The sequence below is a fragment of the Ornithorhynchus anatinus genome, chromosome 1, assembly GCF_004115215.2.
Source record: "Ornithorhynchus anatinus isolate Pmale09 chromosome 1, mOrnAna1.pri.v4, whole genome shotgun sequence".
Lineage (NCBI taxonomy): Eukaryota > Metazoa > Chordata > Mammalia > Monotremata > Ornithorhynchidae > Ornithorhynchus > Ornithorhynchus anatinus.
The window spans coordinates 50,154,204-50,171,208 of NC_041728.1; the positions used below are offsets into that span (position 1 = coordinate 50,154,204).

General features: G+C 38.0%; 1 protein-coding gene across 8 annotated transcripts in view; it reads right to left on the minus strand.

Annotated features, from left to right (window-relative positions):
* The window catches only part of EML5 (EMAP like 5), a 169,951-nt gene that overhangs the window by 50,104 nt on the left and 102,842 nt on the right, over positions 1 to 17,005 (minus strand). For all 8 annotated transcript variants that reach the window (XR_003757763.1, XM_029059538.1, XM_029059460.1 and 5 more), the window contains exons 19-27: positions 15,476 to 15,587; positions 14,196 to 14,323; positions 12,784 to 12,925; positions 11,153 to 11,305; positions 8,869 to 9,000; positions 8,230 to 8,318; positions 4,861 to 5,037; positions 4,150 to 4,351; positions 414 to 540 (exon numbers count right to left, since the gene is read on the minus strand). Coding sequence is in view for 7 of the 8 variants with exons in the window: in XM_029059538.1 (XP_028915371.1) it covers positions 414 to 540; positions 4,150 to 4,351; positions 4,861 to 5,037; positions 8,230 to 8,318; positions 8,869 to 9,000; positions 11,153 to 11,305; positions 12,784 to 12,925; positions 14,196 to 14,323; positions 15,476 to 15,587 (1,262 nt within the window). In the remaining variant the exon portion in view is untranslated. The remainder of the gene's footprint in view (positions 1 to 413; positions 541 to 4,149; positions 4,352 to 4,860; positions 5,038 to 8,229; positions 8,319 to 8,868; positions 9,001 to 11,152; positions 11,306 to 12,783; positions 12,926 to 14,195; positions 14,324 to 15,475; positions 15,588 to 17,005) is intronic.

Consider the following 17,005-nt stretch of genomic DNA (forward strand, 5'->3'; position numbering starts at 1 on the left):
CAATTAGAACTGATACAACTTGATTTTCTACATCCAGTATCTTTATAGTTTATATAACTTGGTGACCAGACTGTTTAAATACGGAAAATTTTTAACATGGATATTTGAGATATTGTTTAGAAGATATACCACATCGATAGAGTCTGAAGTAGAACTCAATTTCTAATTTTATAAAAATACAGAAACCTATATGAATATAAAGTTTCAGAGATATCAAATCTAGAACTAAAAAGCAAAAAAGGCATTTATCAAGTATAAACAAGCTGATGAAACCATGCTGAATGCTGTACAAAGCATAATTTCTCAGAAAATAGGTTTCTACAATATCTTTTTTGTGATCATTAAAAATTGAATTAAAAATTCTCAGGCAGATTTTCTTTTCCTCCTACCATAAGCCTACATGAAGCAGTTACCTTTCATCTAGTGAGGGTTCTTTCTGTTGCAAATGAGGCTTGATTCCAAACATTGGTCTGATATTTGTTGATAAGGCTCTGATGGTGTAATTAATTTCATTCTCTCTTGTAACATCACTATCATAGCCTACCACATATAAGACAAAGGAAGAAAAGGACATGCACCAGTATTATGAACACTGTTACCAATATATCCAAATATGAGACAAATAAATAACACACTACCTTCCATTTTCATTTTCCATAAAATTGATATTATTTAATTCTAAAAATCTCCTGAAGTGCTTCTAAAAAAACAGCCAGGTAACCAAGATATTGGTTTGAAATGTCATACCACAATGGAGATATATTTAAATTATCAAACTACATATTTTCTGGATCAACTCATTTAAAATGATGCAATCATATTCTTAGGGCAGAAGGGATGCTGAGAGTTCATATAGGAGTAGCGGTATCTACAGTGTTGACAGTGCAGTGCATTGCACTATGCTCTCGAGCAACAAACTAATAAGTAAAGGGTATGATATCTTTCCTTAATAACACTGCAATCTAATGGGAGAACCAATTGTATAAAATGATGAAATATCAAATTCAAGAGAGTTTTCTATAGCCCAGTTATTCTGCTCCATAGTACAGTACACTTTTTTCTATAAGGCAGAACACCAAGTCCAAAGAGGCTCAAGATGTCAGAAGCATGTTACCTAACTCCCTAACACTTATTTTGTACTCCCGATTAACAAGAGTATAAATATTTGACACATGTAAATGAAACTATAACAAGTAGATAAATAAATGTATGTGGGTCTTCTATTCACCTCACTCTACAAATGCTCTTTGGGAGTTCATCCAATTCCATGATTTAAACTTCCACCTCTATGTGGATTGATGCACAGGTCTATCTCACCACCTGTCTTCTAACTTGCTTTACAATCTCACATGTCCTCTCACTTCCAGGACACCCCCTTGTGGATGATCTGCTGACACCTTGAATCAATACAGCTAAAAGTGAACACTTCATCTTCCCTTCCCTTTAACCTAGTCCACCTCCTACCTTTTCCACTGAAATTAAAAACACCACTACGCTTCTCTAACCCACACAGATATCATCTTTGACTTCTATCAGCCTTTCACCTCCTACATTCGGTCTGTCTCTAAATCCTGTGGTTTTTACCTCCATAATATTTCCTGGATCCACTCCTCTTTCTCCTCCCTAGTCACTTTACTGCTAATTATTACATCATCATCTTTACTGTTTTCCTTGCTTCCAATGTCACTCCCCTCCACAAAAAAACCCAAAAAACTTCACTAGCTACCTATTTCTTTCCACATCAAACAAAAACAACTGAGCACTGCATTCAAAGTTCTCTACAACTGTATCTTCATCCCATGCTCTCCATTTTGAGTCTTCTCAATGCCAGCCTCAGCTCTCCCCATTTTCACAATCCTTTCCTAGGAGTCACTCAGATTCATTTTTTTTCCTCTCAGATCATAGCTTCCCAACTACCTCTTCAGCACTTATATACTCACAGCCACCTGTGTGACACTTGCATATGTGTGTCTGTGTTTGTGTATATATACACACACACACATATATAAACAATGAGCACATTCTACTACCATCATTTCTGCTATTCCACAGAAGATGTCTTCTTGAAGAATGTTACGTTACGGGAAAACCGCATTATAGTACCACTGAGTCAGTGGGAATTAATGGGTTGGGCAAAAACATTTTATTCTACAAATTTCCATAATAACAATAATAATGATGATGATGGTATTTGTTAAGCACTTACTATGTGCCAAGCACTGTTCTAAGCGCTGGGATAGATACAAGGTAACCAGGTTGTCCCAGGTGGAGCTCACAGTCTCAATCCCCATTTAACAGATGAGGTAACTGGGGCACAGAGAAGTTAAGTGACTTGCTCAAAGTCACACAGCTGACAAGTGGTGGAGTCGGGATTAGAATCCACGACCTCTGACTCCCGAGCCTGTGCTCTTCCACTAGCCACACTGCTTCTCCATACTATGTCCACCACTAGTTAGAATGCTTGCTATCCTTGCCACATATTGTTACTTTACTGTATTACATAGAGTAAACTACAAAACCAAAAATACAAAGTTTTGTATGGATCAATACAGTAGGGCTGAGGCAGAGGCTGGGCAGTAGAGTAGCATTTTGCCTTGACTGTATCACACGCATGGGAAAAAACCTCAAAAAACATTTCTCACTACACCTTCACCAAAAACACTTGTGAATTCTATTATATTAAGAACAAACTTGTGTTGAGAAAACAACACTGCATATTCCTTTCTGTGCCTGCCATTCCATTGTCCTCAGCAGTTAAGGAACTTATCTTACGGGAGGAATGGGATGGCAGGCACAGATAGTATTCATACAGAGGACAGAAGGGAAAATGAAGATATAACTGGTAACACCAAAAGGAAAAGAATAATAAAAACATAAATAGATGAAATGGGAGTTGCTGATGTTACCACCTGACAAGAAAAGTAGGAATTATCCAAGGAATACCTCCTGGAGGGCTTTTTTTGATGGGATTGGAAGGTGAGGAGGGACATGATTTGGCAGATGTGAATGGAGAAAGGGAGTTCCATGCAAGGGTCTAGAAGTGAAAGTGAGGTTCAGCTACATCAGTTAGCTTTGGAGGAGTGAACCTAGCAAGTGAGTATTAATTGAACAGGGGAGACACACAGTTATTTAGGTAGAAAATAAAGATAGGTATTTACAGTTAGGAAATATACAGCTGGATATGTGAATAAATAAGTACATAAATGCAATCATAAATACCTGAACTAGGTTTTGGGGAGCATACAATAAGCTCCTCCCCAAAACCTAGTCCAGTGTAGGGCACCAGAGCATACAATACTTAATAAATATAGATGAGGAGGAAGACAATAAAGAAAAGGAAGAGGTGGAGATTTATTGGGCTGCTATGATTGGGAAAGAGGGAGATTAATTAAAAGTGACCTGAAGGAGGTCACTTTTTAAGAAGATTTTAAATGAGGAGAAAGATATATTTTGGTTGAGCTGAGTGGGGAATATTCTAGGCATGAAAAAGGTATGAACAATGGTTTAGGGACAAGAGCTAAAGGCAAAGGACAGTGTATAAATTAGTGTGGCCCAATGGAAAGATAATAAATAGATCTAGTAGACAGGTGACCTGTACTATAGTCCTAACTGCCACTGGCCTGCCTGAAACCTTGGATGAGTGGTTTAACCTCTCTTTGCCTCTGCTCCTTCATCAGTGAAATGGGGTTAATAATAACTGTGTCTCCATATCTGTCAGGGAAATTGGGAGAATGAAATGGCATAACCACCAGGAAGACATATGGCATAGTTTAAAGTACTAATATAATGACAATCCTGATAATATGGTCCTGCCTCCACAATATAATGCACTGCAACCAGTAGTACAATATTTGTCAAATATGTTGTCAAGAAGGCTAGCCAATTACGAATATTTAATCAGGGATCCTTTTCCTCTGGGAACTAACAAGAAAGGTGACATATTTCTATCATTTAGCAAAAAAACAGAAGAGAACTGTAATCAATTTTCAGTTTTGCTCATTCAATTTCAATAACTACCCTTTACTAAAGTAACTATTTTGACCTCAAATCTGTCTAGACAACTCTTTGATTCAAATGTCCTTCATTCAATTAACATCCTCAAGATTTCCACATTTTCAGTAAGACGTATTTCATTTGAAAATTACATACCGCCATCTTCCTCAGAATCTATATCAGATTCTTCACTATCACACTGTCTCTTCTCTCGGTATCCCTCTATTTCATAAGTCCATACCATTAGAGATGTGTCTGCACCTCCTAAGGTAACCAACAAGCTGTCATCATAAGTCCAGCGAACATTTGTGACATGTGTACTATGGGCGACATACCTTTTGAACTTCCCAAATTTTCCCTAGGAGTGAAAAAAGATATGAACAATTTGAATTTGATGAGTAAGTGAAAATGCAATAGTCAATCACTCAGTCAGTAGTATTTATCGAGTGCTTACTGTGTGCAGAGCACTGTACTAAGCGCTTGGAAGAGTATGACATAACGATATAACAGTTTAATTTGTAATCTGTATATAGGACATGTTTTTTACATACACATAATTTTATAAAACCAATAACAGCACTTGATGATTTTAAGACTGAACTATACATGAAAAATTCAGAAAAAAATGAGGATGATGTACCAAAACATAGTTTTATGTTGATAAGTTTCCCCCAGTATTTATGATTAGAAGAGATATTTCACAAATAAAATGAAATATAAAATCTATAACACTATAGCACGCACTAGGAACATTAGGTAGTTGTACTCTGTGCCATCTGAACTGCAGTTACATAATGTTATTAACGGGCACAGGTACCACTAGCTTTATAGATCATTACTGAACACAAGATAAATGAAAATACATACTTTAGCAGGATATCTAAAAAGTTTCACAAATCCAAAATCATCCCCTGTAGCCAGGACCATATTATCACTGGTTAGACATGAAGCAGTTACATCAGTGACTTCTCCTATTATTGGCCAAATTCCCTCACAGCAAGAACCAAGAACACTTGTCCATGATGCCCAACAAATTTTTTCTACCTATAAAAAACAAGTTATTAAATTTTGCATGTTTATTCCTAACAACAGTAAAGTTTTAGCATTTCATGTTTAATTATATTACGCATCATTTAAATGGAAGACAATCAGAGTTTAAATACATCTTTCCATATCTAGGCAGTGGGGAAATGATAATACTATGGGTAGAGAGTTTTTCTTATCAATTTTAAGAGTTCCAGGGAAACCGCACAACCTCCTTGATAAGAGTCAAAACAATTAAAATGTTTATCATTTCAGCTACCCGAAACCCCTCCTAGGAAAATTGAAGTCCATTGCTTCTTTTATCTATACTGGAAATGTAGAACAGCAGTCTAGGGGCTACCTAATAGTCAACATTCTCACCTTTCTGATTTTGAGATTAAATTATCCTATTTCTTATAACATTTCCTGATAGACCCTAATGTGTAACCCCTGCACTCTAGTTTTGCCCCTTAAGGGGTTATGCAATAGTTGATAAAAGATTTAATGCTTTTGTTTTTTTTTGTTAATTACATCTAAAGGGCTGTGTAGGAGTGGTGCTTTCTAATCCTGGCTCTGCCACTTGTCTGCTGTGTGACCCTGGGCAAGTCACTTCACTTCTCTGTTAACCCATCTGTAAAATGGGAATTGAGGGTGTGAGTCCCATATGGGACAGTGATTGTGTCCAACCTAACTCATATCTATCCCAGTGCTTAGAACAGCAGCGTGGCTTAGTGGAAAGAGCATGGGCTTGGGAGTCAGAGGTCGTGGGTTCTAATCCTGGCTCCACCACTTGTCAGCTGTGTGACTTTGGGCAAGTCATTTAACTTCTCTGGGCCTCAGTTACCTCATCTGTAAAATGGGGATTAAGACTGTGAGCTCCACGTGGGACAACATGATGACCTTGAATTTCCCCCCAGTGCTTAGAACAGTGCTTGGAACATAGTAAACACTTAACAAATATCAACATTATTATTATCAACAGTGCTTGGCACATAGTAAACCCTTAACAAGTACAATTATTATTATTATTAATAATAATTCTCTAAACCACAAAATCCTTGATATTTACATTTTCAGACAAATTGTGCATCTCCCCGACTTTTTGATGCAGGACCTCAAATCCCTGTTGAAATTCTCCATTTTAGAGAAAAAAGGAGATGTAATTAGAGTGCATTTTGGTCACACAAAATTTATTTCTTTCTCACCCTTCCCTATGACCATATAAGCAACATCCCTGACAACAATAGAGTCACTAGCCAGAGAGCAGAATATTACAACTAGTTCAGTGTAGAAAGAACTTGCTGGTGACCATTAGTCTTTATAGCAAACATACACATGCACTGGCAGCCTAGCATCTCTGAATATGAAAGGTGACAGTAGCAGATAAAGATGGTAGATGGAAAAAGAGTACGTCATTCAACTGTTGATTATGAGAAATATTTATCCTGCTTCCTGTTTTCTCTCTTGCTGTGATCTCCATAAAGCCCTTTTGCTGCTCATTAGTATCATTTCTGAAAGGCAATTAATCTGCTGCAGGTTAGGATTCTTGCAAGACTTTGCTCTCGTACTAGTACCCTTAAATGAACACCTTTCTGAAGTACTTCCAACTTTCAATGTTCTTTTCATCTATCAGGCAGTTACACTTTCCCAAATTAGAAATGTCTGTGGCCAGATACCCAATGTCACCATCTGCAGTTTCAGGGATGCTTGCAGTCTGCAATGAGATGTGTTCCTGCTGCCTCTCTAACTCTGGGGGCCTTGAGAAGTGGTACAATGGACAAATTCATTCATTCATTCAATAGTATTTATTGAGCGCTTACTATGTGCAGAGCACTGTACTAAGCGCTTGGAATGAACAAGTCGGCAACAGATAGAGACAGTCCCTGCCGTTTGACGGGCTTACAGTCTAATCGGGGGAGACGGACAGACAAGAACAATGGCAATAAATAGAGTCAAGGGGAAGAACATCTCGTAAAAACAATGGCAACTAAATAGAATCGAGGCGATGTACATTTCATTAACAAAATAAATAGGGTAATGAAAATATATACAGTTGAGCAGACGAGTGCAGTGCTGAGGGGATGGCAAGGGAGAGGGGGAGGAGCAGAGGGAAATGGGGGGAAAAAGGGTTAAGCTGCGGAGAGGTAAAGGGGGGGTGGTAGAGGGAGTAGAGGGAGAAGAGGAGTTCAGTCTGGGAAGGCCTCTTGGAGGAGGTGAGTTTTAAGTAGGTTTTGAAGAGGGGAAGAGAATCAGTTTGGCGGAGGTGAGGAGGGAGGGCGTTCCAGAACTGCGGGAGGACGTGGCTCAGGGGTCGACGGCGGGATAGGCGAGACCGAGGGACGGTGAGGAGGTGGGCGGCGGAGGAGCGGAGCGTGCGGGGTGGGCGGTAGAAAGAGAGAAGGGAGGAGAGGTAGGAAGGAGCAAGGTGATGTAGAGCCTTGAAGCCTAGAGTGAGGAGTTTTTGTTTGGAGCGGAGGTTGATAGGCAACCACTGGAGTTGTTTAAGAAGGGGAGTGACATGCCCAGATCATTTCTGCAGGAAGATGAGCCAGGCAGCGGAGTGAAGAATAGACTGGAGCGGGGCGAGAGAGGAGGAAGGGAGATCAGAGAGAAGGCTGACACAGTAGTCTAGCCAGGATATAACGAGAGCCAGGGTCCCCCAAAGATCTGCATTGGTGGAACTGGGAAAAGGGGAAGAAAGATTGCCCATCTGAATCCCAAGTGGCCCAGGAGGGTACACTGCAGTCTATGGGCCAGCTTTAAGTGCCCAACTATAGCTTGCGGTTGGGACCCGAGCTACCAACCAACTGGTGGAAAAGTGACTGACGTGTACCCACTGCGCCAACTTCTAACTGGCTCCAAGTGTGCTACAGATGGAAAAGGTGGTTACTGTTTTGCATTTCATGGTCCCCAGAGTTACTGATGTGTGGGTTTATGGCAGGCTCTGCACTGCCCCAGAGAGAAGTAATGGCTTCCATCTCTTACTTCTCCCTGCTCTCCTTCTTTGTTCTTTACTGTGATAGTCAAAAAAGTTTGGCTACGGTTTGCACAAAATTTGAAAATTTGTTCGGTGACCCATCAGTCCCCCAAATTGCCTGTTCTTATTCTGGGGGCTCCTTTCTGTCAACTCCTTAGGATCACTTGGCTTCAACAAAAAGTTACCATTTTTTACTTATATAGATTACACAGTTGTGAAGAAGGTCTCTTTCCTACCTCCAAATTAGGAATGTTCTGTTTTTTCCCTCGAGGAGCTTCAAAGAATAACTGCTCTTTAGCACCAGTGTTGACCTGTAAAAGTTTTCCTTTAAAAAAAATAAATACACATACTATATAGAAAGTGTTTACATAGCTTGGGGATTGTATAAATGGGAAAACATCAATTTCAAGAACTGCATAAAATGCTTTTATCTGCATTGTGAATTTCCCTATTATTTTTCAACATTTTCTAATAACTACTATGAAATTAAACCAAACTTTACAGTATTGTGAAACAGCTATGATAATTTTTTTCGTGATTTAGGTTGTTCCAAACAAATAGATGCCAATTCCTAAAAAACTTTGGGTAAACCTACTTAAAGATATGTTTAAGTATTCTATTTAACTATATAGTTTATAAAATTTTTTCAACACAGTATGAATATAGACCTCCTTGACTGAGTTTCAAGAACCAAAACCATCTGAGTGAGCAAAATCTTACAAGTCTTCATAAGAAAGATGCTACATAACTAGTAAGTGCTACTCTACTCTTATATAGTATTTAAAAAACCTTTGATCCAAGACACTTCGTGCAATTTCAGACAGTGGTAATACATGTAGTACAATTTTGCAGTGGCAATTAAGTTAAGTTCTTACCTCTGATGTCCCAGTCCATATGTGTTATATAACTTGTGGCTCCTTTGCAGATTCCTACTCGCTTACTACTCATTACATTGTAGATATCTACAAAACTGTCATAAGATGCTACAGCCAGGTATTTCCCAGAACCTAAAATATATTGAATGCAACGTATTTGTTAAGTGTTTCTTCTCTCACTGAAAACTTGAGTTTTGATTTCTACAACTGAAGTTATGCTTTGTCTTAAAGAATTTATAAAAAATACTGATCATTGATAACTTCATTCATAAATACACTGAAGTGTGCTTACATCTCACAAATGACCAAATATAAGTTTAATATTTTAGTTCAGGCTACAGAGAAAGTCAGGAATTTGTCTTTCTTAATTCCTGAATAGTTTAAAGTTGCAAATCAATCGTATTTCTTGAGTGTTCACTGTGTGCAGAGCAATCAAGTGTATTTATTGAGTACTGTACTAAGCACTTGGAAGCGTACAATATAACAGAGTTGGTAGATATATTCCCTGCCCAGAAGGAACATCACCTTAAAAAGGAAACAATTAATCTTGATTCCAGCTATGAGAAATGGGCCCAATATGGAAGAATGAACATTTAAAAATCAATCAATAATATTCATTGAGTAATTAATCTGTGCAGAGCGCTGAACTAAGTGCTCCCTTAGTAATCCCGGCTCTGCCACTTGTCTGCTGTGACCTTGGGCAAGTCACTTAATTTCTCTGTTCCTCAGTTACCTCATCTGTTAAATAGGGATTAAGACCTTGAGCCCCCGTGGGACATGGCCATGCCCAACCTGATTAGCTTGTATCAACCCAGTGCTTAATACAGAGCCTGGGATATAGTAAGTGGTTAACAAATACCATTAAAACAAAACCATCCCAAAACAACAAAAAAACCTCCTAACCCAACTAGGAAACACACATAAGCACACAATCCAACACCAAAACTGCCTTTTCCATACAGTCAGAACATTCAACTAGTTCTCCTGTAGTGCAGAATTCATATTCTTGCAAAAACTCAAATTTCTGAGATGCAGCATGGCCTGGTGGAAAGAGTTTGGTCCAGGGAATCAGAGAATTTAGGTTGTAATAGCTGCTCTGCCACTTGTTTGCTGGGTGACCCTGGGCAAGTCACTTCACGTCTATGTGCCTCAGTTATCTCATCTACAAAATAGGGATTCAATACCTATTCTCCCTCCTTTTTAGGCTGTAAGTCCCCTATGGGACCTGATTCTCACCCATGCTCTGCCTCTGGTCTGGAATATCCTCCCTTTTCATATTCAACAGACAATTACTCTCCCCGCCTTCAAAGCGTTATTGAAGGCACATCTTCTCCAAGAAACCTTCACTGACTAATCCCCTTTTCCTTATCTTCAACTCCCTACTGTGTTTCCCTGACTTGCTCCCTTTATTCATCCCCACCCCCCAAGCCCCACAGCACTTACATATGTATCTATAATTTTATTTATTTATATTAATGTCTGTCTCCCCCCCTAGACTGTAAAAGCATTGTCAGCAGGGAATGTGTCTGTTACATGATTATATTACACTCTCCCAAGCACTTAGTACAGAAAGCACTCAGTAAATACGACTGATCGATTATCTTGTATCTACTCCAGCACTTTGTGCCGAGCACAAAGTAAGCACTTAACAAATAACAATAATAATAATAATAACGATGATGATAATACTAATAATGGAATGCTCACACTGTGGCATTCACCCTTTTCCAAACTGCAAGCAGGCAGATGAGCCTTTTCTTGTGACACTCCGCAAAGCCGTATCCAAACAGGTTTACAATGTCAGACGAACATTCCCTAATTCCCTAACAACATCCTAAGATAACTGATTAGGGAAAACATGTATTACAGCAGAAATGACCATATTGCTTTTCTGATTTACCAGGCTGAATTGTCAGTACCATGAAGGCATGAGCAGATTTTGTGAACTTTTTTTTAAACTTTCTGACGGGTTTACCTCATATAGACATGTACTATACATTCCCTTTTAACTCCTAGGGACGTGTAGAAACAACACTCTGAAAGTTTTCAGAATTTAGATTATACCTAAGTCACATTCAGTTTACAATATCATTATCATTGTCCAGGTGTTCACAGAGAGCTCTAGAAAGGTTTGAAAACAAAGTCAGAGTGATTTATTTAAAAAAAAAAATTAAGTAAATTAGACATCTCAAAAGGAAAAAAAAAACTGTTTCCTTGGAGAAATTGGAGAAATGATTGGAACCAAATTCAAATTACATGAAACACTGCCTCAACTGAATCTTACCGGGTGAAAATCGAATTTCGGAAATAACATCCTTTCTGTGGTGAAAGGATACAAGATCCTCCAAAGTGTCTGCATTTACCATCAAAAAACTTCCATCATTAAGGCCTACAGCCAAAGCTTTGCCATCAGGAGAAAAACAGCAACATCTGCCCCCTGAGGAAAATAAATAGCTGGTTATTCATCAATGATTTTCCTGAGCTAAAAAAGGGCCTGAGCATCTTTATTTTCTAAAATGACAGAAGACAATTCAAAATTCACATTCATGCCAAACTGTGTTACTTATTTTATTCTGCCACAGCTATAACCCAAAAGGTATTTTATTTTAACTTGCAAAAGTAACAATGTACTACTTGAATTACAGGTATCAGTTCAATCTAAGAATCAGTAAAATATCATCCTTTGCCAAACTTAACCTTTTAAGGATTTAAGTTGACTAGCAGATATTAAAAAAACATTAAAAAATTGGGAAAGTGGCACAGGAATTCACAAAAATTTAAATACTTCTTTATTAGTTGCCTTTTCCTTTGCTTCCAAGAATACAAAATGAAGCATTTTTGAGAATTAAGTATTTCCTATAAAACTGTTTTCTTTTCAAATTAGGGCTTGCTACAGCTTAAGACTAAAAGACAGAAAGAAAAAGGTAAAAGCCACTAAGTGATCCAGCTTTGGACACAAGAATGGTAAGAGGATAGTATCAGTGATTGAGTGAAAAGTATAAGATAATGGATGAAGAAATCTATACAGCAATTAACAAGAACGTGGTCAGTCTAAAGAGCCCGGGCTTGGGAACCCGGCTCCACCACTTATCAGCTGTGTGACTTTGAGTAAGTCACTTAACTTCTCTATGCCTCAGTGACCTCATCTGGAAAATGGGGATTAAGACTATCAGCCCCACGTGGAACAACCTGATTACCTTGCATATACCCAGTGCTTAGAACAGTGCTTGGCACATAGTAAGAGCTTAACAAATACCAAAATTATTATTATTATCATAACTGCCCTTTGTCCTAGAAGACAACATCACTGATGGTGAGCTATATCTTTGGTATTATGGGTGATTGAAAAAGCCAATGCAGGACACACAGACTGGGCAGGGTATCAAATTTTATATTTACAGTCCCTAGCACTATTTCTGTTTTTGCCTTCTAGTCTGTCAATCCTAAAAGATTTTTCAGCTTTTTGATCGCCAGGCATCATCCTGGTAGATTTGGCTGAATTCAGTATTTAGTATCATCCTTAGATATGTTGGGCCATGATATGTTGGAGAAGCAGCGTGACCTAGTAAATAGAGCATGGGCCTAGGAGTCAGAAGGACCTGGGTTCTAATCACACCTCTTGTTTGCAGTGTGACCTTGGGCAAGTCACTTTACTTCTCTGTGCCTCAGTTACTTCATCTGTAAAATGGGGATGAAGACTTTGGGACTATCGGATTAGGGACTGTGTCCAACCTGATTAGTTTGTATCTACTTTAGCGCTTAGAACAGTGCCTGGCACAGAGTGAGCACTTAACAAATACCATTAAAACAAACCAACAATATATTATGGCCCCACCTTATTTATATATGTGATCTGGGGAAAGATTTGAAAGTTAAGTAATCATTTCATACTCCTGAATCAAAATAGCCTCTTACCTTTTTTCAGTTTCCGAACAGCTAGCATACAGTGGCTGGGAGAGAGATCCCATATTCTTAGGGTTTTATCATCACTTACAGTAGCACAAATAGGCAAATGAGGATGGGCAGCTAAGCCCCACACCTCCCCTTCCATGTGCCCCTATAACAAGCATAAAAGATATTGTAAACCACCAATCTTGAGGACAAAATTTATCATAACAGAAACAGTAATCCATATTTAGAATTTTTTAACTACTATGTACTATTCTAAACTGATTCCTGCGCTGAAAGCTTGATATTTTTGTAGATTTATAGTGAAAAGAAAAGGTAGGATAAATATTATACTCTGGAGGTAGCTAAAATTATAGAAATATAGCCAAATGACCAGTCCTCAGCCTCCAGATAAGTAAATATTTTTTCCTTAAAGATTTCCAGTGGCAGAGATGCTGCAACCTCCTTGATCAAGTACCTAAACATCTAGGCAGTTGGAACATATATGTCTACCTAAACTCCTTCTTGATGAAGTTTAAAATCTACTCTCCTTCAATATTCGGTAGACGGCTAAAAAATTTCTCCTCAAAATGCCTTTTATACTTGAAAAAATTATCCATTACCTTTCTTTTCTCCTACCAAACAATCTTACTTCTTTTAATTATTCCTCAGAAGCTCTCTTCTCCAACCTCTTAATTATTATTGCAGCTCCTCTTTGGACACCTTTCTGGTTTCTCTATTTTTTTCCCAAAACTCTAGTAATGAAAACTGGACACACAGGAATGTAATTCATACTTACAATCTCTTTACAGTAAGTCTGAAAATAAAGGGCTCCATTTCGTTATATACATTAATTATTAATCACTCTTGTCCATAAAATGGTTAGTGTACACATCTGGAAAAAACTGATTATTGTATTTTTCAAGAAAATCAGCACTTGGGAACCTAATGGTCCCCTAATTACTATTCCTCCATTCTTTTTAGCAATTTTGCACAACATCTACAGAAAACCTATTCTCTGGCCTTGCCTATATTTTTAGATGTCATAGCAATGAGGCAGACAACCTATGAAGAATACTGAGGTTCCACTACAGGCTGTAGGTCTTATTTAAATTTTGGTCACCTATCTTCTATATCCCTACATAATTAAACTTATTTTATGTTGAATTGAGTGTTTACAGTTTAACATTTTTGGTAGTTTCTTCAGTAGTTAATATGTCTCAGAAAAATTTCTAGTAGTTAATTTCCTTTCATTTTTAAATTCAATAATCAATTAATGGTATTCATTGAGTGCTTACAATGTACAGAGCATTTGGGGGAGTACAATACAATAGAGCTGGTAAACATGTTCCTGCCTACAAGGAGCTACCAGTCTAATAATCACATAGAAGCTCTTCTGTCAACCGTTCCAGGGGCAAGAACATGAAAATGTTAATTACCTGAACTAACAAGGTGATTGGTCCACCTTTATCTACCTCCAAAATTTCACCATTTTTTGTGCCTACTAAAATATGTCCATGTCCCAATGATATGGCACGTATTGATGGGTTGTCTTCCAAGAGGAGACCTACAATATCAAATACAGTCAGTGATGTCACTATAATTGCAAATTTAATTTAAAAATGAACAATAACTCCCAGAAAGATATTATGAACTTGTAATTAATGTTTTCTCTCATTCACATATACGGAAGATGTCACTGATAGTGAGATCGTTCACTTGGGTGGTTGTGGGGCAAAAGACCAATTCACAACTAAACAAACCCTTTTTCACTGTGCACACGTGCTTTATAATACATTTGCACTTGTTATCTGTAGCACTAGCACTGTTTATAATCTGCCTTTTGTATCATGATGTTCATGACATTTGGGCTTCCTTTCATCAGTCCTCCAAGTCAGGTACTGTCATCTCCCAGCAGTCCAGAGATATCACATCATTGGAGGTGGTTGAAAATGTTGTTTTGGTACTACCTGCTTAGAACTCCTCTTTATTTCACCACTGAAATAGATGCATTCATTTTCTTTTCATTCATTCTAGGGCACTAATTCCAAAATTAAGTATCAACTTTTGCTGACAAGAAAAACTTTATTACCTTTAGTTATCCAGAGTCCTAGATATTTGGTTTACATATATTTTTATTTCCATTTGCCTATTTTTCTGGGTGCAAATTTGATATTTGGCATTCTGCAATGGTTCAATTCTCTGATGTGCTCTGACTCACTGGTGGACCAGACATCATTACATGGTTCCCCATGAGTCTCAACCCAAAGATTTCCCATCAAAATGATAATCCAAATCTGAGAGCTCTCTTCCATTTCTTTGTGGAAACATCTCAGTTTGGTTTGCTAGCGTCCCTTTGCTGCTTCATTTGAAACACAAGTCAACCCACATAAATGCAGGCTGAATCATAAGCAGCAACAGAATCTGCAAACAAACAGACTTTCAAATGCATAGGTACTAAAACATGATAAGCTATAACACATATTCAGGATAGCTTAAGAGGCATATATACAAAACTGATATAGAGACTATTTAAGGGCACGTGACCACAAAACCACTGCAAATTTGATTATATCTGGATTAGAAAATAAAACGAAATGTAGGGATGTAATAATGGGAATCAACAGAGAACAAAATTTGGGAAACTAACAAAATAAAAACTTCTAAAGGACATGCTACAAAAAAAAGGGTGCCATTGGGCTGCAATCCCTCAAATCACCTTTAGATCCAGGGGCCAAGGCAGCTCTTTTGATGGCATAAGTTTTGAGGCAACGTTCAAACGAGTCATCCCAGAGAGCCACTACTCCATCCTTCCCCCCAGTTACGAATCCCTGTTGAAATCAAAATTGCAAACTAGCATTAATTTTAAGCTTTGCCATTTCCATGTGCATTCATTACAAGAAAGCATCAATCTAATTTGCTTCTGGAAATCTAATACATAAAAATCAAAAAGGGAACTATAACAACAAAAACTGTAGACTCTTACTAGAATAATGTTAAGCTTTCTCAGTAGATTCCCATTATTATTTTCATGTAAATTGTAGAATTTGGTTAAAAATTTCCAGCATTAAAGGTGGTTTTTTTCAGCAGTTATTATCTGCTTTAATAAAATTAATTTCATTCTTATTAGAATTTAATAAACATTCTAAATTATCCAAATGAGGTTTAATTAATGTCATTTGAGGGTAAAGCACAGTACCAAGTGTTCAGGATGCTAAAAAAGCAAAACACCCCATCACTGTCCTCCAGGAATTTGTAATAAAATGGACAGACAAAAAATATTTACCAATAGGGGGAAGAGGAGGAAGAACAAGAATATAGTGGGAGTAGCATAAGGATAAAACAATAAATATTCCCAGATACCTAGGAGCTGAAGTTGAAAATGAAATACTTAAATGCCATGGGTGGTGTTGATTTGTTGTGCCTAGGGTGTGCTGTAAGTTAACAAGGGAAGACTCTCCAGAATAAACGGAATTTTAGGAACTTTTTAAGATGGGTAGAACTATGGTCTGGCAGATTTTTGTTCAGGAGCTATTTTCATGCTGGAGAAATAGCTTGAGTAAGAGGTGAGAGGCAGGAGAGTCAACAACAAAAGGGAGTTGTGATGGTCAGGTTGGCAGAAACAAGAAATATGAGCTGGGGACTAGCAGGTGAAGAGAATGGCTATTGAAGATGATGAAAACGTAGCAGTTGAATGAATGTGAGAGCAGAAAAGATGATGAGGAGTTGAGGATGATGCCAGGATTGTGGACTCCTGGGAGAGAGAGGGAGAATGGTGATGTTATCAGCAGAGATGGGAAAGCTAGGAACAGGTGTGGGTTTAGGAGGAAAGTTCCTTTTTAGATATGATGATGGAGTCTTCATGAGGAACATCAGATGCAACTGTCTTTTGAGATTCCCGAACTGAGAGGCTGCTCAGAGGAAATGATTTTAGTGATAGTGGTTTGTTCAGTGCAACTGTCTTTCTTGCCAGACATGTTCTTGTTAGGGTATGCGAGTGCAACTAGTGAGTAGGTGGGCAAGTGGACACAGTGCAGAGTTCATGTGTAGTTTCTGCCTTCATTAGCCAGCTACAGGAAGAACTAGGACTCATACTTTCTAGGCAAAACTGTCACTAGAGAAGGTATTTTGTAGTAGCAGTAGTAATGGCATTTTTGTGTGTCTACTGAGTGATCTGCAGGGAGGTACAACAGGAGCACAAGATCCATTCCCTGTAGAGAACATAAATTTTCATCTCTAAAGATGACTG